A 20616-nucleotide genomic window follows, 5' to 3' on the forward strand; every position below is an offset into this window, starting at 1 on the left:
TTTAAACTATTCGCAAAACAGTTCACAGCAAGGGGAAGATCGCTTAGTATATGCACTTTTAATTCATAGACAATTTAGAAAAATGACAATTTTCTTTTACATTCTAACTTTCCCTGCTAATACTAATTTAAATTCAATGTCATGAACGCAATGAAAAAAATATCGCCATCAAAGTAACTTGCAATACAGCGTTTATTTCATTTTAATTTTGTTCCAAATATTAGAAGTGATCTGTCAAACATTGCCTTCACAGTCTATTGGTTTCGTCTTTTCAGCACTATTCATAACATTCATGAGCAAAGGTAAATACTACTTCATAACTCTTGAAAGTGAAGGCGATAGCTCTAAAAAAGCGTAAAAATCAAAAAGCGTATTTACTTTCGTCAGAAAAAAAAACACATTTAAATATGAAAATGTTCACTCCTTTATGTAGGCATCATGCTCAATTATTTTTGACATTTCACTTCTGGGTGCACGCTAAACGAAAACTATTAAACATGACTAAACTAATAGCCTTTTCCGTCACGAGATGGTGTTACTGTGATATCTTTTTCGATTTGTATTGAATTTGTTAAAGTGATCCATATTGATATATAATATATTTGACCGTCTACTGTTATGACCTATAAGTTTAGAAAATGTTTTCCGTTCTCCACGAATTGGCTGTGTTACTCTATGCAGTGAATTGTCGTCATTCAAAGTAGGAATGTAAATGATCTCAGAATATATGACATCATCATAAGTCTTGTGCTAGATAATTATTTAGAAGGTCTTAGATGAAAAGTTTGAAGTGTCTGTAAAAAACGCCGGTAAAAGACACACCGAGAATCAGGAACACAAGTAATTTTCAGTAACATTTTTTTTATCTGAGAGCCTCCCCGAAACGAAATTCTGGTTACGGGCCTGATGGATTGTGATATAAAGAATATAATAAAACAATGCTACAGTGTTAAAGTTATAAAGTTTTAATAAACCCCGGCTCCGAATACTGTTCGTCTATTGCTTGAAGATAGATATCTTCGCTCGTCGCGGACAAATTCTTTTTATCACTTCCATGTTCAATCGACTCGTTCGTATTATTTAATCAAAATGTGTGATCACACTCTGCCTATTACCAATCCGCTACTCTGTCTGATAAGCATTCTATCCTTTTATCTCGTTCTACCTCCGGAACAAGTGGGTCTTGATAGTTTAACGTGGTATTTGTCTTACTTAATTTCAATGTGTGCGATTACAGCTGGACCCAAAAATGTTATTTATCATTTCTTTTAATCATATGCATTATTTTTTTTAATGGGAGTATGAGTTACATTTGAATATCGTTTAACTTTGTGTGTTTTCGGTTTATTCCGCTCGATTCGCTGTTCTGTAAGTGGATGAAAAATTGTCGAAAATGCCGACTCTCATGTACGGTTTTTTTTTTTACATCTATCGATTCCAGTATGGGCAGTGAATTTATATGCTTTTCTGTGGAGGGCTATGAATTTTCCAGCAGAGAGGATAATAAATGGCCATGTCATTATATCGCATTTTAATTTGCTCATTTACGAGGGTCTGTTGGCCCCAGTCCACGAACGCGAATCATAAAGCAGTATTGATTGGAAAATAATTCGGTTCATCTCCGGGGTAGTGTAGCATCAATTACGAAGCTATCGAAACGTAATAAAAAGGCTCAGCTATAATTGCAAAGTATCCGAATGGGCGGAAATTTATCATTCCGACAATTGGACGCCATCGACGATAGCGGAGTTGTTTTTTTTTTTATTCCACGTTTAGTGCTTTCATTACATGTTACGATTTACGATGTTTATCATTTTGAGCTTTTTTTTTCATAGTTATAAATAGCTTGTCCATCGAGACATCTGTTTTAAAGTGTCGGATTAATCTGAATCTAATTTATTCCGATCACAATGGTCAATGATTCTTCAAGTGATTAAATGTAATGAGGAATGACGGAATTGGCATCGAAATCAATTAAAATAAAAACGAATCAGCACTCGGACAATTTCCCATCCAGATTTTCTACAAAGTTTCATCTTCTCGGTTTTCTTACAAGTTTTAAATTTGATTAAACATCAAAAACAGATTTTGCCCTCGTTTGATAGATTTTGGTAGCGATTGGTTTTTGATTACGTGTCTTGTTCATCCTGGTTCTGTTTTACATCGTCATCATCATCATCATCATGAGGTGCAAGAGAAATTCTATACAAAATACATGCAGATTGATTTTTTATTAGACACCACATACCGAACCAGCGTCATTTCGCTTGACTTCGCGATTGATTGAGAAATGGGGAAAATTTTGCACCGTCGTGCATTACTTTGTGAGTGAGAAGATTGGAAACAGGTTGGTTCAATTTAAATAGAAAATAAAAAATCTATCAACTACACAGGTACCCTACTCCTACCTACGAGAAATCAATCCAATTATCGGTTTGATTGCTTTCATTATTTGACTTTGATTTGTATTCGTTTTTTTTGTTAAACGGTTTTTTAATACTGCTCTACTTTGGTTTAGATTCACTGATCTGTTCTAATCGTATGTGTAAAAATCTACAAACTTTCTGAAGTGGATCGAATATCTGAAGGCAGGACTGGACTAGGAAATGTATTTTTTTTTATTATTTGTTTCTGTTAGAATGTTTGTCACTGTTAATTTCATATAGGTATTGTTAATAGTTATGGCCCTTACGACAAATGGGGGGATTTGGTCTACTTTAACATTAATGGTTTTTTTTGGTATTTCATATCTAGCTGAATCAACAAAATTTTAACGATTGCATCAAATGGTGACATACCTGGAGGAATCGATACGGATAATTCTAAACTGCTCGAAATTGGACGTTTTGCCCGTTGAGTTGTACGATAACACTTACAAACTTTGATATTTTTTTTATAGTCGATCGATTTCAATTTAATCTTCTTTTATTGATTTTGCACGAAATTTCTTTAGCATCTTTCAACCTGTGTCAAAATATTAAGGTAGCGAGGATAAAAACTAGCTCATTTTGATTTTGATTAAACACTCACCAACCGATAACTCCGGAACCAGCAGCCAGATATGAATAAATATAATGGTGAACTATGGAAAATTTGCTTAACTCGATGAGCGGGCTAATTTTAAAGTGATTGTGAATGCGACATACTTTACTCAAAGGGGCGCCTTTTCAAAATTTCCTAAATTTATCCTCTACAAGAATCTTTTGTTGTATTTAACGCAGCAACATAATTTTTCCTCCATATAATTGGAAGTGTGGTTAGAAATCTATATATGGGGCATTCCACGCAAAATCAACCACCCAAAAATTTTCCCAATTTTTTTTCGGTAAAGAACTCGAAAATATTCGACACGTATTTTTTTTATTTCAATATGATACATGGAATTTTCGAGATATGATTTTTTGAAATTTTGCGTTTTCGAAAAAGAGGCTTTTTTCAACAGTCTATACTGTAAATCCAATAAAGATACAAAAAGTCGTCCAAGACATGAAATGTGCGTCTTTTCCTTGGCTTTCAAATAACCGATTCCATAAATCAACCTTTAAAGTTAATATAATGAAAAAAGTTAATAATTAATGAACAAATAAAAAAATTCAAACTTGGGCCTGATTTTTTTTTGAAAAGGAAGCCTTAGGAGTTTAACTCAAGCTTGGCAAAGTTTCAGAGTGGAAAGATCAATACTTTCGGAGCAATGAATTTTTCAATTACGATCCGCAGCGCATTTCGCTCGGATACGGGCCTTGTCGACACATGTCGCGCCACAGATCGAATTCTAACTTTGTCAGTTTATTGTTAGCAACGTTTCAGGCAGAAAACGAGTAAAATTGGAACAAAGGATTTACGTGAATAATAAAATAATGGTAACATAAAGTGTTTGCACAGTTGCAATTTTTCTATGATTTGGTTTTCCTGGTTTACAAAAACTCAATACTTCAAACGTGTCCTGGGAAGAGAAAACTTTCATCTTAGATAGGATATTGATCATTCGCAATCTGAACATGAACGGAGGGTTGTCGTCTAAGTTGTGTTTCTTTGTCATCAGAGTATTTCACTAAGCAGGACAACTTCGAGAATTTTTTTTTTGCCTTCCCTTTACGAAACATTTCCGAGCAACGCCGGGTGATTCAGCTAGTTTATGATAAAAGTTTTCGAAAATGTATGGTATGAACGAGCGTTAATGTTTTGTCCGCTAGTAAAATGAAGACTTATGTCGTTTTCGCTTGATGCCAAACCTAACCCAGTTTCCACCCTAACTGCTGTCAAACCGTTTGTTAGAAGCTTATTTCAACGTTGTTGAACTGAAAATCGAGTCAATTTCAAACCTGGTTTTTATATCAGGTTTGCTGCGAACCCAACGCAGTTTCGTGAAAAGTGTTCGTTTGATGGAACTACCCTGGGTCAGTTGCAGTTTGCTCAAACGAAAACGATATAACTGTGTTTGTACAAAAAGCAAAGTCTTGGCATTACATTCGTTTTGTGGAATTTGGCCTTTCTGTTTCAACAGATTTCGCACCCGATTAATATAGCGTACAGAATCATTGCATGGCTAGTACTATGGATCCTACTGACGATAAGAATCCTTCCAGGTCGGGGCTCGAAGTGTGGGTACAAACGAATTCATAATAATCATTGCCTAGCATGTCATGACAAATTGCGGTTGGTACGACTGTAACAGGTCAAACGAATTGCAAAAGAACTGCTTCTGACATTTCTGTATAAAATGTTCATTACGACCTAAGCAACGAAAGTAAACAAACCGAGATTTTAATTGCATTTTGTTAGGAATGTCCGAATACACGCACTACCCGAACACCGTTTCTTGATTCACTAAAAAATCTGTCAACACATTTGACGTATGTCGAAATCAATGAAAAATAATCATTAATGCTACTTTCGTCAATTAGCAATGTTGTACCAAAGCAGAAACAAAAGTGTATGCACGGACTTACGACAAAATAGTTTTTCTCGGAAAAGCAGATCTAGTGTGATATTATGAAAGTGAGACTTACAGTGGAGTTAGAGATATTTAATGGGGTCGAGTTGCTATTAAGCTTGTTAAAAATACGCTGATAAATTTGGAAAGAAACTGATTTGTTTCCAATCGCAGAAACCGTTATGAATCCTTCGTCAAACAAAAGCGAAAGTTATCAAAACACTAACAACGATTCGACTGTCATTTTTTTCCACTTGACATGCAAAACTAGTTCTTACTAATGTTTTCGAGCAAAATTGGCTTTCACACAAGTGCGAGTAACAAAACGACGAATGAACACTGTGACTTTCGCAAAACGACGTAACTAACAGAATCAAAACGACCTATGTGTCAAATCAACCAGGAAAAAACGACCTATCATCACAAACGAATTTCCAGACATGACAGTCACGATCTTTTTTGGCGCGCATCTACGGTCCTCCGTGAAACTGGCACCAATAGTAATAAATTGGTTGCACTGCTGAGTTCCCATCATCACATTCATAATGCAACTGTCAAACCGTGAGAAGCCTTTCGATTGTTAGCTCATTTGTAAATATTGAGATTTTATGGCACACTTTGATTGAAATGATAACAATGCAATTAATTTTGCGCTCCACCAAGCGGTGAGTGCGGTCATTTTATAAAGTACCGGGAACGAACCAGATTTTTTTTTAATATTTGTAAGCACATACATGTCTTTATTATTTATCTTTGCTATCATACTGTCCAATGTACGTGATCAAATTCCAAACGACGTAAGTGTCGTTTTTGCCTAAAAGTTATCTTTGTAGTTGAAAATTGTGAACTAGTTACTATGATCCGTTGCACGCATACAAATTGGACGATTTAGTGAAGAGATGAAATTGTTTCAATTACTCATTTTAAAATAGGATTTAAAATAGTGCAATTATTTTTCAACATCGCTTTTCTTGGTTCAGCTGAAATGCTACATTCGTCGTTTTGAAAATTTTATGCAGATTTCATCAAATATGAACTCAATATTCTCGTAATACGAAAAGGTCCCTCACAGAAGTTAAAATCAATGGAAAAATGAGGATGATAAAATTGCTGCGTTCTGTAATATCGATTCAAAACACCATAATTAAATTTAAGTTATTTTCAATAGACCCTTAACAAATTATGTAAGTAACAAATAATGCATTTATTTTTGTTATTTCCCTGCTTGATCAAACTAAAAAGCTTGATCGTAATTTTCCAAAAATTTTCCAAACGTCACGAACTGTTCAAGCGTGAGCATAATTAATTGGTCATGAAATAATAGTGTACCATAGTGGTATACAAAAAAAAAAACAATGATGATGATTTGATCTACTTTGAATTCATAGTCGTAAAATTCCCGGCGAGAAAAACCTTTCAACGGAAGTCCTTCGTTGATCTAATACGTTGCGTAGTTGGTCCGATGAATGACCCCATTTCTCAGTGAGTTTAGAAATAGTATAAAATTCGCCCAATATAAATGAGTTCAGTATCATTGACAAAACTACATATGACATGATATCATTATCATTAGGAAGACTACGGTACGGTACATGACACAAATTCAGCTCACTCTAAAATATTTCATCCCTTTTGTTTCGTTATTCTAACAATCTCTTAATATAGTTTCTAAAAACATTGAGATAGTTTCCGCTCATTATTGCGGTTCGGTTTTCTAGAATATATCATATCATTTCGATATCACGAAAACATAGTGATTCTGGTTCATATGCTTCATAAATCTAAAATATTTGCTCCATTTCCCATTGAAGTTTTTTTTCTCTCCATTTTATTAGCATTCGAGCCATTGTTGTTTTACGTAAATAACTAACAGTAATAAATTTGTAACTAAGGTTACGATAACTGTTATTCGAATTACAACAGTTGAGTTGCCAGTTTCGGTATTTTTTTCTGCGATACCATTTTGACATTACGAGTTACTGAGGGGTAGTTAAATTTGCGATACAGTTTTCAAACACGAGTGACAGATCGTGTCGTCGGTATGAACGTCCCAGGTTGGTGGTTCAATGTAGTTTTCTTTTTCGAAGCGTGAAAGGAGCCTTTCGCACTGGGGTTTTTGCATGTTCATTCTGTTTGTGTGGAACCCATTTACCAACCATTTTAAATTTTTCCCAAGGCTTTTAGACTATCAGAAATAGCTTGCCGAATGAAATTTAAATGCTCGGCCATATTTTATTTTATTTTTGTTTCATTTGAGTCCTACATACATTTGTGGTCGATTTAAAAGATCCCCATAAGTCTCAACAAGAACTCGGAACTTTTTTCACATAATTGAACAATAAAATCATGTCTTGCCACACAAATGTTTTTATTTGGCTCGAAATTCGACATGGTTAACACAAAATAAAAGCATGTTTTTTCTCGAAATCATGTGAACAAAAAAACAGGTATTGAACAACAACAGGTTCAAGAAAAAACAAACGAATAGATTTTATCCGCTATATGTTGACAACAAAACGACACTTTAAACCTACACATCTATGACTATGATCTAACTTGAATTCGCAGATTAGGCACTGAAATCCCATGTCGACTCAATAACTCAAAGAACTCTGCGCATACTCAAAAGTTTAGCAAACACTCAAATAAAAATGCACGTTCGATTCACTTGAAAAATCACGTAAAATGGTTTCAAATGTCAAATTGAATATTTTACGTGACGAAAATGAATGTTATACGAACATCCTCTAAAATGAATAGAGTCATCACATAAGTTTTACGTGAATCGACCAAACATCAAACAATCTACGTGAATTTCCAGGGTGTAAAGTTCGATTTTGAAAATGGCGATCAGTGGCCCTCAAAGTGTAAGTAGTGTAAATATTTGCGAGAAATGTTATTTAATTACAATTTTTCACTACATCGTCCGGACCATTCCAGTATGGAAGTTTCCATGTGTTCAACTGTACCGACTGTCTGCGTGAGTCCGGAAGTTTGTCCCCTCCTGCTGATTGCTTCAAACAGGTCGTTGTCCACCGAAAAACGAGTTCAAAATCGGTATGAAGCTAGAGACACTGAAACCATGTAATGCGACTTCAACCTGCATCGGTAGTGTTGTGAGAGTTCCTGGATCTCGACTTCGCCTTCGGTTGGATGGCAGTGACAACAAAAACGATTTCTGGAGGCTTGTCGATTTGAGATACCACGACGTTATTAGTTGCTTTTTTAGCTATTGAAATTATATGCTAATTTTCTGAAATAAATGAGTTATTTTCCATCGTATTTTTCATTTCATAGATTTATATAAAAATCTGAAATCTCCCTATTGACTTCAACCAATATAAAAAATAGTAATTCCCTGGTATCTAAATATGATATGAACTGATAGGTAAATGTGATATGAACAGTACATTACATTTTACCTATGAAACACGTAACTTTTACTGGATTATGCATTGAACAGCTTTTAAATGCCAGTCCATTAAAACCTACGTGAAGAGTAGGGTGGAAAATATTCACATAACTTTTCACGTAACTATAACATGATTATTATTTTGAGTGAAGCTCATTATGCTGGTCAAAGACTCGGAGGGAGGGGTTGCTGATAGTAATAATTGAAACAGAAAATATTCAAAAAGATTGTAGATATCTACTAATATTCATCTTCAATCGTAAAATGGTGATATTATCGCGAAAATTTCGTTTTAGTCGTGAATACAGATAAATACAGATTTTGAGTATAAGAAGATACAGATTTTCTATAAAAATATCTGGCTTCTCTGATTCGTACACGCTCTTTGAACATAACTCATGGTTTGAGTTGCGATTACTCAAATTCATAAAGTGGAACAATATGTCAAAATTTGAGTATGGATTTGAGAAAAGTAAACTCGTTGCCATGAGTTCTCTCGCATTTATTCATACATTAGAGTAAACGATGAGTTTTTAAACATTTGAGTGAAAAAATACTTCTTGCAGTTCAGAGCGTTTTCATTCTTGGAATATTCTTACCGAAATAAAGAATACAAGAATACGTCGTTTTCCATTTCCGTTTCTAGATCCGGTTTTGAAAACATGAATCAACGCCAATCATCGATGCTTTGTGGTTTCAGTTATGCTTAGTGAAAAGCCCAACATAAGGATATCAAAATAATTCAATTTTGACTCCAAACCGTTAAAAAAGAAACGGTTTTGAATTACTTTTTTTCGCAAAAGAAAGGGAGAATAACTTTGTATATGAAAATAACGAAGAAAAGTTTCTTCATTTTGAGTGCAAGGAACTCAAATTTTGAGTTGTACTTACTCAAATTTTGAGCAAAATATTTTTTTCTTATTTTGAGTAAAAATTACTCAAGTTTTGACAATTTCGTCCCTTAACTCAAAAATGAGTAGATAGGTGGTAACTCAAGTTTAGAGTACGTGCACTTTAAATGAATTTGAGTGATGTGTCACTCAATTTAGAGTTATGTTCAATAGCGGACCTTACACTATCATTAAAAGTGTCATTACTAAAAAATAATGTCATTTTTATGAACGTGTGATGGCGCAGTAATGATGAGATTTCTATCAAATTTGAAATACATCATTACTTAGTGATAATTAAAAATGACATTAATAATTCTCGTGTAAGGGCCGCTAATGAGGGTGTAGTGTCAGTAGAATCGTAGCACCAGCCATGGTTCTGTACACTGTGAATCGGCTGCGAAGTCTGTTGAAACAAAAGGTCAAATTCCACTACAGGAATATAATACCAAGGCTTTGCTTTGAACGATATTGAGCAATTTTGCCTTATATCCAGTGATTCTTACAATAAGAAAGTAAAAAGTCAGTTGTGGCAAAAAATCATTAAGTACTGAATGTAAACATATGTTTGCTTCCGTTGTTACTTGTATTGTTTCCATGGCATTTGATTTGATCCTGAAAGTTTGAAGATGATCGATTGAATGGGCGAGATTTCTTGAGATGAAATTTAATTTTGTGTACTCTCCAGTAGCTGAAAAAGATACATATTTAAGAAACGTATATCCATCTTTTTCTCAGTATGACCGACTCCAATGACTATTGGTACAATAGCCCTAGGCGAGTCTGGGCAGTTCAGTGCAAGTCACCTAAAAATCGGCATCGCCGACTGTGTTTGATTTCCAACCGAAACTGATGTCGTTTTCGCTTGATACCAAACCTAACCCAGTTTCCACCCTAACTGCTGTCAAACCGTCTGTTTGAAACTAGTTTCGAACCTAGTTTTAACGTTGTTGAACTGAAAATCGAGTCAGTTTCGAGCCTGGTTTTTATATCAGGTTTGCTCAAACCCCCGTTGCTAAGTGCGAAATCAATACAGATTAGTGAAAAGCGTTTGTTTGATGAAACTACCCTGTGTCAGTTTCAGTTATCTCAAACAAAAACGACATGAAAATGTGGATGACGACTGTCAAAACGGTTGAGATTTAGCTGCGACGATAAACAACTTATGTTTATAAAATGTTCAATTCTTTTGGAAGCACTTTTGTGCGACTTTTTATATAAGGCTTCTCCACGTAGAAAAAATGAAAGGAGACGCATGGTCTTCGATAACCATAAACTCTTCGTAAACCGATCGACATTATTTGTAACTTGCTTGTACAATTTCCTCAAGATATATCACCATCACCACGCAAACGCAAAAATGGAATAATTAACTAAAGAAGGCACTTACTTCTGTTGGTGTAATAAAGTTTCATTATAAAGTCAATTCACTTGTTGGGATTGCTGGAAAGAACTTCTTTCGATGTCTTGCGGGCTTCTGGTGCTCGAAGCTATGGATATATTTGATTTTCTTCTCATCTGATAACTGTTAGGACATGGACGACAGAGATATAGTGGAGGAGATGACAAACAAAACAAAAGAAAAAAAAACCAAAAGTGTTGACTTAGTCTGAGCAATATATTAACTTAAATTTAAAAACAGGTGATATCAAATAAATGCCAATCTTTAAAAGATAAATGTAAAGGGGTTTGTTAATAACAGGAATACAAAACTGATAAAGTGTAGCGCCTGAAAAACTTATATTAAAGAAGATTTTTTCTCATATAATCCAAAAGGATCTTCCATTACAAACTAATCACGTGAAGTATTTAATTTTTCACTTTACAATAATACCGACGCCCTAAATATTTTGATTTCATGCAAATTGGTTCAAATATTCATATCACTGTACAAAAAAAAACCGTAAGCTAAGTATAATTTGCATCCGACAAAGGAAACCGATTTCATCTGCTTTTTTTTTGTGATACTATTTAATGTCACTTAGATCATTATCCTAAATAAAAGTGAAATCGTTTCCAACTAGAATACCTCTTTGCTAATAAAAGTAAAAATCGTCCCGAGCTATACATTTGTTCGGATTTGGCCACACTGTATTCGATTGCTAACATACATGTAAGTATAAATCGAGGATCATGGAACGAATCACTACACAGCATACATTTTACAGTACATGCAGGTTTTCACAGCTCTTGGATTTGGAATCGCGTGCCCAGACGCGGCCCAGCAGTCCCTTGACTTTGAGACTGGCCGACGTTCGAGAGCCCCGGTACTTGCGGGGACTGCTGTGGGCACTGCCGGGCGGAGTATCTGCCAACCCACCGCCCGGGATGGGACCCGTCGATACCGGTGTGCTCGGATTGGTTCCGCCACCCAGTCCGGACAGGCAAATCGCGCCCCCTAGTGGCGAGCAGGCACGTCGTTTGGACTTTCGAATCGACCGCTTGCGGAATAAATCCCTGGAACAAGGAACGAACAAAAGTAACAGTTAAGAATCGGAACCGATCGACTGGGCTACCGATCAATCATTTACCTGGACTTTTCTGGATTCTCCAGTTTTAGTCGAATTTGCGAAAGCAGACCTACTAGCAACTCGTCTACGTTGTGGTTGATTCCGACGGATGTTTCTATGAATTTGCAGTCGTATTGTGTTGCCATCTGTTTGCCCTCTGAAAACGAAGAAGAAGAAAAAAAACGGAAAAGGTTTTTATTTCTGCTTTCGCCAAAAATCTTCCATTCAGCCTACCGTCAGAGGTAACCATTCGGCTGCGCGCCAAATCGGCCTTGTTTGCCACCAAAATGACTGCCTTTTGAGCAATGTTTTCTGTGGTCCACAGCACCTGCAGGACCTGTTCGGCAATTTGAAAGCTGCCTCGGTCTGCGGACGAGTAAATTACGCAGTATCCATGTGGATCGTACGACGACATGCAGTTCTCGGGCTGTAAGTAGAAAATGCGGTTCATTTCTTTGAGGTGACAGGAAATAGGACAGAACTTACCGTCATGTCCATATAACTGTGATCGATGAAGGTTAGTTCGGATTCTTCGCCACTCAAAAGTACCGAGACCGTTTTTTCACCCGAATCGTCATCTGTAATGATAGAAACAGGCGGAGGTGACCTTAGTGGTTGAAATTTTGTTTTATTTTCTAGGATTTATAATAATATTTAATTGAGAAGTAAGTTTCGGGTGATAAACAAACCACGTGGGGCATTTTGGCACTTTTTAATCCTCCAGTTCAGACTCGTAGAATACTAGTCCATTTTGACAAGTGGTCAGTTCTGATGAGTTTTTCGACAGCAGATTGATTAGAAAGTTCTGCTCTTTCAGTGGTAAATGTTCCGTAATAATTCACAAGTTGTGACAGAATGCTGATAAGCTCATTTAAAAAGTTCTAAAGTGTCGAGTGGTTTCAACTGCGGACATAAAACCCGATTTTTCATTTCAAATGTGTCTATGAAGCTCTACCAAATAGAGATCATAATACTCCTATGTTATGTCCCATACATTCGGAGTGCCAATGTTTGGTTTACAGAATGATCAATTTATCCTAGCCTGATTTACAATTTGATCATGACAGCTTAAGAAAGTTGAAAAAGAAATTTTCTGGCAACGCTTCGACATCAAAGTATGCTAGTAATTACTATGAAAAAAAGCGCCACTATCGAAGAGCCGCTTGCTTCTGCGTGAAATCTGTATGAAATGTTCAAAAACGACGAATGTAACAATGAGAGATTCTCTTTGTTTACTTTCTCTTTCGATTATTACGGTACTGTTAGCAATCCTTCACTTCAATTATTTACCGATACTAATAACTAAAGCTATCATCTTTGAATCTGCACTGAAGAAATTACCGAAAAAAGCAGGAATGTTTCGCAACAATCGAAAGAGAAAGTAAACAAAGAGAATCTCTCATTGTTACATTCGTCGTTTTGAACATTTTATACAGAAATGATTTATAATTCAAAACATTCGTGATTTAAGGTATACCATTTATTCCATTACGAATTTTCATATTGTTTTCTTCTTTCCTGTAAGTAAAAGCAACTTCGACCACAAATCATTAGAACATAAGTTTTACTTCGAAACGTTGGGGTGGGAATTCAGCCTTACTAGAAGCTGTCGTAATATGACTGACACTTAACACTGAGCAACTTGAATACACGCCAAAAAAATTAATTTTTCAGGTGACCTTATTTCTCATACGATGTAATTCATAAAGACCTTATTTGTCAAATGATGGAAAATTTCATTTGTAATGACTTAATGTAAGATTAGCATGAATTATACTGGTTTCGACTGTAACTTGCTGTAAATGCACCATCTACCAGTCAAATATTATCTATACATGTTCACTTTCCACTTGTTTATTCAACGATTAAAGACTTCTGAAATTACCTGATAAGCAATAAAAGCAATGAAAAATATGAGATGAAAATTTACACTTAAGGGCTGAGGACAGTACCGTAAAATGGTAGGTTTTTTGCTATTTTCCCGTTTCGAATTATATTTTATTGAAAACGGTGCAGAATATATAAAAACCCACCTGAAAATCTCTTCGAAATTTAGTTGAGATTATTCTGTGAAATTTTCAGAATGATTCATTGAGTTTAGCGGTCGTGTTGTATTTTTTTCTGACTGAAGAACTGCTGAAAATTGAAACGCTCGGAAATGCATACCTCTACTTGTTCATCGATTATCTCGACTTTGAAGGTTTGTATCATAAATCTACCGTGACAAAGTCTAAATAATTTAGTTTCAATGCATCTGCCATTTTTTTCGCTTTGGTTTCCTGATAGCATTCTGAAAAAGGAGAGAGAAAAACAATTGGCTCGACAAGGCTGCCAAACACACAGACATTCAATCTTTGTGAAAGTTGAATATTTATTCATTGTTCATTGGAATCCATGTAATGTCCAACCCATACGATAGATTAATGTGAGAAAACTTCTCATCAAAATAATAAAATGTATGCTGGCAACCCGGTACAGTTTGCTCATATACGAGAGAGTACAAGAGAAATCGGTAGTAACATGTGATTAGGGCATATCGCAAGATAGGCCCTTGCGAATGTTACAAAATATAATGCTCATTGCTCGGCTCTACAACCTTCATTAACACAATAACCGATATATTCTCGTAGATAGAAGCCCAATCTACGAAATTGTGCGAAATATGCTTGAATTTCATGTATAAAACTTGAGTAATGAGCATTATTTTTCGTAACTTTCAAAAGGGCATATCACACGATATGCCCTAATCACATGTTAGTACCGAAATACGATGCGCAAAGGGAATTGAGCGAGCCACGTGGTCGATTTAAAACTCAACACGTGACCCTCTATCCTCAGACCTTAATTAGGTTTTGCACGAACATGACATAACCTCACAAAAATGAACAGAATGAACTTTTTTTGACAGTCGACGTGTACTTGTTTACAGTTTAAAATTTCATCAGAACTTCATCGTTCGAATGTAAAAATTGCAAGTCGCCTCACACTCAACAGATTCATACATAAATCGCTCCTTGATGCTGGAAACACACACAGGGCAATCTTTTTAGTTATTTTCACTGTGGAATACGTTTTTAACAGGCACTTTTTCGTCATTTTTTCAATTTTTAACTTGCAGTCGCAAAACAAAACAAGTACACGGCAACTGTCAAAGATGAACTTGATTCATCGGCAGTTCATTTGTGTCGTCATCGTGCAAAACCTAATTCACTTGATTGCGCTTTGTTTTCATCTCATTTCGTATCGCAAGGTTGCCAAGTTTGCTCATAATGTTAAATAAAAAAATTATTTTTTCTTTAAATTATCATCAACAAGTATTTTTTGGTATCCGTGACATTAGTTTAATTATATCATTGATGTTTATATAAAAATAAAACTGTTTCGGATTCTAATATTACCAAATAGAGCGTGTTAAATACTAATCAAATAACCATTGTGGCAAATGTAGTAGCACTGGTTTCTTCCCGCTATATGTCACCATAACACTGTGAAATGTGTGTGTTTCATCGGTTGTGCACAGAGATGCCAGATATTTTCATAGAAAATATGTATCTGCCAGATAGCTGTTTTCACTAATAAAATGAATCAAATTCAAATTCAAATTGGCTTTAAATTTTAATATAAATGTTTATCAGTGTTCATCATCAAACATTTGCACAAAAGATTTCCATTTTAACATGTGATTTGTCCGTTGATTAATAATCTTTTAAAGAGGTACTGCAATCAACTACTAATAGATACTCAGAGTGAAAAGTCTATCGTTTTACTTCTCACTTTTTATGAACCTATACAAATCTGTATTAAATTTAGAAAATCTGTAATCTGATTTAACGAACGCGAACGCAAAAATCTATACAATACAGATAAGTCTGTATGAATGGCATCTCTGATTCTGCATTTTGTTTTTAGAAGGGCTAAAGCTGAAATAGTAACAATTCTTTTTTTGTTAACTGCAGAGTAAAATTTTAAATTTGAAACGAAAGGTAATAAAAACGATTAAAAAAAAAATTAAACGTCGAAATGATTCCTAACTGTTTTTCAAAATATCGTGTGTTGTGTCATAGTTGGCATTAGGCCCTTTTAACGCAAAATTCTGACATTTTGAACCTGATAGTGTAATCGTGCAATATTTTGGTTTTGATTGCTGTCGCCATTGCTAATTTATGGGATGAATAAAGGACCAACGATAGGATGAATATAAAACCTTTGTGATGAAATTAGAAGCACAGTAGTGAACATATCAGAAGTGTTTTTAGCTGATTTTTTAAATATTATTTTAATTTCCAAGAAATGTGAATCAATTCCCAATGTGGAGCAAGGCAAATTAAGCAGAAATATGAAAAAATCTGTGATTTTGGTGGCTGAATGAGGTTTCTACGGTAACGGTTCTTCTCTGAGAACCTTAAAATAAGCAGTCTTGGAATACGAAATTTGAATCCGTAGGCTGCCAGATCATCAAGTGGTTTTAGAAAGTTAACCATGCTAATGAGATAATGGAATAAGCTAATCACGTGACATGAATCGAATCTATATAAAGCTGCTTGCTAATCCTAATTTCATCTAATTTATCGCTGAGGGTGGAGATGTCGCTAAATGCAAAGTTCATGATCCTTGATTTGTATAGATGGGCACTGAAAATTACACCAGCTTATCAAGGGAACGAAATTAAATCAAAGATAAACTCAAGATTACAATGTCCCATACGATTCATCGAAAAATATCGAACCAGTAATCGTGAACCAGTGAACTTAGTAATGGTGTAATTTTGTTGACCCTTCGTTAAAAAGCGTCGATAAACATTTGAAAATGACGGTAACATTCCATAGCAACAATACAAGTTTGGAAGGAAGTAAACATACCGCACAAAATATGTTGCAACATCCATTCGCTTTAATGCTTCTTATGATAAGAATATTGCAAATTGAATAGATTCTTAGCAATAATTCTAATTGATTTTTGTTTTCCTGTTGCAACATCCACTCGATATGCAGCGGAAAACTGCAATTTCTATCGTATTCCAACTTAAGGTTATTTCTATATAAACAAACACTGTCATAGTTACGACGCATGTAGCGATTCGATGCTTGTTGTTTTGTTTCAAATAATAATTGAAGTACAACTGACGGTGAACCGAAATCATCGAGGGGTCCTATTTGAATGGTACTTGAGAAATCGTAGACTATTCCATCTTGAGTTTATCTTTGATTAAATAAAATATCTAATTACGTCAAATTAATTTGAAGCGGATGACCATCCAAGCAAGCGGTCGACGATGGGGGGCTTAGATTACCGTGCGTTCCTGTCTCGGTTTGTTTCATTCGCCCGGCGTTTTCGTTTTTTTAATTCGCTACATTACATGCCTTGCTTTGCAATTTAAGTGTAATCAGAGAATTTTTGCTATAGAACGCTCGGAAAAAAATAACATTAAAAATTAATCCAGATTGAATGCAACGGTCAGTAAAAGCTGCAGCATAGCGAGTAAAATATGAAATGAAATCTGCGTGGCATCAACGTGGAGCACAAGGGAATGGTGCTGTAAGCGAAATTGAATAATAAATATAAAAAACTTTTGTCGTAAAATTGAAAGAAAAAAAACCGATTGCTTTGTTTCGCCAAATTTATCCACGATACATGAATAGGCTTTCACAAACCGGCATAAATTATAGACGAAGAGAAACGTTTAGAATTCAGTGTTTATTTTGTATTGTTTTATAAATTGGTCTGATGATTGACCTTTTGCTGATGAAAGACCGCAAATCAATTTCTCTATCGTCCCTCTCGCTATGGACCACGCTGCTGCCACTGCCTGATCAGGACTACCGGGTGCATTGTGCCCCGCATCAACCGCAAGAGCACCGATTCATGATTGACGCTTGGCTATCCAGATGGAAGAGAAACCGCGTATATTTATAGAATTTATGTGGTTCAATCAATTGTACTCTCCTTCATCCTTCAGTTCGTCACGACATTTCAATGTGGCTTTTCAACAGTAGTCAACAACTGCATTTGATTGGCCATGTTTTCATGATCATCGAAATCACTTTTTTTTTATCCAAGTTGCGATTGGTGATTTGGTGCTTTTGTTGAGATGGGTTTCAATGAATGGTAAACAGTTAAACAGTTGTTGAGGACCGTATATTCGTAACTTCTTGAAAAGTATTGGTGAAATTTGAAAATGTAATTTATCAAGCCTATATTTATTCAATCTTTTACTAACTGTCAACAGAACAGAACTTATGACTTGTTTGAAACTTGTCCTAACTTCTTTAATTGGTCCATCTAGGTAGATATTGAATTTGACTGAAGAAGCAGTGAGATAAAAACAGGTAGGGCCAACGTTTTTATGTAATGAATTTTGCCTTTGTATGCGAAGTAACATCTGAAATCGATCTAGTGTTCATTGTCATGTATACTTCGTTGTACCAAAGAATCTCTGAATTTGATGCGTTCTGACGATGATCTTGGTGGATTTCACAACATTTTCATCATGTTTTTTGCTGGTTCACTATTGGTGATTGATACTCTTCCAACTCAAATTGAACATCTCAGCAGAATGTTAGCTCTTATTGCCCGGATGCCCCCATATCCATCGTTCGTAGTATTAAGAAAAAGGAAGAGAGAAAATGTTGATATTCTACCTACTTTACGGAAGAACGACGACTCATCAGATTTTTCCATAGGTGTCGCGAATTTGGTCAAAATCAAATTGCATCACCTATTTAACAAAATTCATCCATTCTACCGATCATCTTTAAACTTGCAGAGAATCAAATGAAAAATATTTTTTTAACTTTTTCCATTTTAGTTTCGTTCAATTTCAATACCAAGTCTCATAAGGGCTTGTACAACGTTTGGATCAACATTTTATTGGGTGGAATTCCAATTTATCTTCATTAATTCCACCGATTTTACTTTCTCAGCGATTGCACAGAATTTCTCGATTGACCATAGTTCTGGTGCGTCTGAGGGATTAAAGTGCGATTTGTAACGATGTCGACTTTGTCATCATTTATTGTTTTGTCCAACTCCAAAACATCTTTCGATTAATGGCATGAGGCTAAACTCGACCAGAAAAGTGTAGGTCCATTGTGTTACCGTGAGTGGAGGTAGACGCGATCTATGTATATAAAAATGCAGAGATCATTCTTTGTAATCGCATCACGTAAGAACGGATAGACGGATTTACATGGTTCTTTGTTTGTTTGATCAATTTATACCCCCACCGGGTTCGTACATAAAAAAAAGGAAAACTTGAAAGAAAAGTAGGAAAAATCCATAAAGTTGTTTTGTATGGACAATGGAATTTTCCACTGAAAAAGTCGCCAATGATTGCTAGATCTACGATTGATGTTTGGCGCACAATGAGTTGCATAAGTGCTTGGCCGTCGAAGGAATGAATGAAAAAAAAAATTGTTTGGCGCCCAACGAGTTGTTTTGTGTGGAGATTTCACATGCATGCTTGATCTACGTTATTCCTCATTTGGAGCCACGTGCTTAATTGGGTATCAACAATATTGCTTACTAACATCGTTTTCGCATGGTAAAACTAAAAACTGACTCGGGGTAGTTTCATCAAGTAAACACTTTTCATGAAAATAAGTTGGGTTCGTACTTAACAACGGGGCTGTGTGCAAACCCGATATAAAAATCAGACTCGAAACTGACTCGATTTTCAGTTCAATCACGTTGAAACTCGGTTCAAAACTGGTTTCAAATAAACGATTTGACAGCAGTTGGAGTGGAAACTGGGTTAGGTTAGGCATCAAGCGAAAACGACATAAATGGCTGGCGGAATCCATATGACTGTTCTAGAAATACCGCTGTAGGCAGAAGAAAAAGTTCTGATATGTTACCAGTTGATAGATTGTGTGAATGGAGTCAAATGCATAATATTGGTCATTGTGAATCAATGAAAAAATTGTGCTGTAGAAGCGCTCAGGTCAAACTAAGAGAATTTTCTTGCATTTTGCTTTCGAATGATTTGGATTACACGATGCGCGAATAATAAGTGGCAATTAGATATCAAGATAGATTGAGACTATTTCATATTCCGAGAAGCAGTGTTGATGATTGCCGATAATTTGGCAGAGAGCGGCTCGATATTTCTCTACATTGTATACAACATCGTCAATCTGGTAGGTAATGCTACAATAACCTGCTGCCTCACAATGCATGAACCGTGAGAGAATTTTCCTACATCACTTAGCTCTACCTCATACTCTGAGTATTTCACGGCCCTCACTAAAACAGATACAGTTTTGCAGTGATCGGCGCTGTGTAGGATTTACCAAGAGAGAATCGCAAGCTGACAATTATCGCAGAAAATCGAGTCGATGATTCGACTTAATGATTCTCAGATTAGGTTACAATATTTCAAAACCCTTGTGTAGAGCATTCACAAAGATTTTCATAGGCACCACTTATACTAATTCATGAATTTTTCTGATTTTCTAATGTCTTCTGAAAAACGCCTGTCTGCTTTCATGCACGTGACGTCATAAAAAAATAGAGGTTTGAAACGATATGATGCTTAATTTACAAGTCGAAAATAGATTAGAATGGTTAAATTATCGGCAGGAGCAAAAAGGCGGGTGGATAATATAACAGATATAACTGCTGGACGTGAATATGAATGAAACTCACATGCTTTTTTCACACTTTCGAATATAGATAATCGTTCGTATTAGTAGTTTGTGTGACTTTTGCTACTTTTATTGCATTATTTGGAGATTTATATTCTCATGAGAGGAACACTTCGTATAATCCTTTGGGAATATTTTAATGCTTCTAAAAGACCCGATTAGCGAAATTTATCCAATATTTATAACTTTTGAGTCTATTTTTATCATCATTTATTTATCTACTTCAGCA

At 35.4% G+C, this 20616-nt stretch overlaps 1 protein-coding gene across 2 annotated transcripts in view; it reads right to left on the reverse strand.

Annotated features, from left to right (window-relative positions):
- Positions 1–942: 942 nt before the first annotated feature.
- Positions 943–20616, reverse strand: part of LOC131435017 (uncharacterized) — a 425332-nt gene continuing 405658 nt past the window's right edge. For both annotated transcript variants that reach the window (XM_058602473.1, XM_058602474.1), the window contains 4 exons: positions 12232–12323; positions 11980–12172; positions 11767–11902; positions 943–11692 (listed from right to left, as the gene is read on the reverse strand). In XM_058602473.1, coding sequence (XP_058458456.1) covers positions 11398–11692; positions 11767–11902; positions 11980–12172; positions 12232–12323 — 716 coding nt within the window. In that variant the 3' untranslated portion in view covers positions 943–11397. The remainder of the gene's footprint in view (positions 11693–11766; positions 11903–11979; positions 12173–12231; positions 12324–20616) is intronic.

This window comes from Malaya genurostris, chromosome 3 (assembly GCF_030247185.1).
Source record: "Malaya genurostris strain Urasoe2022 chromosome 3, Malgen_1.1, whole genome shotgun sequence".
NCBI lineage: Eukaryota > Metazoa > Arthropoda > Insecta > Diptera > Culicidae > Malaya > Malaya genurostris.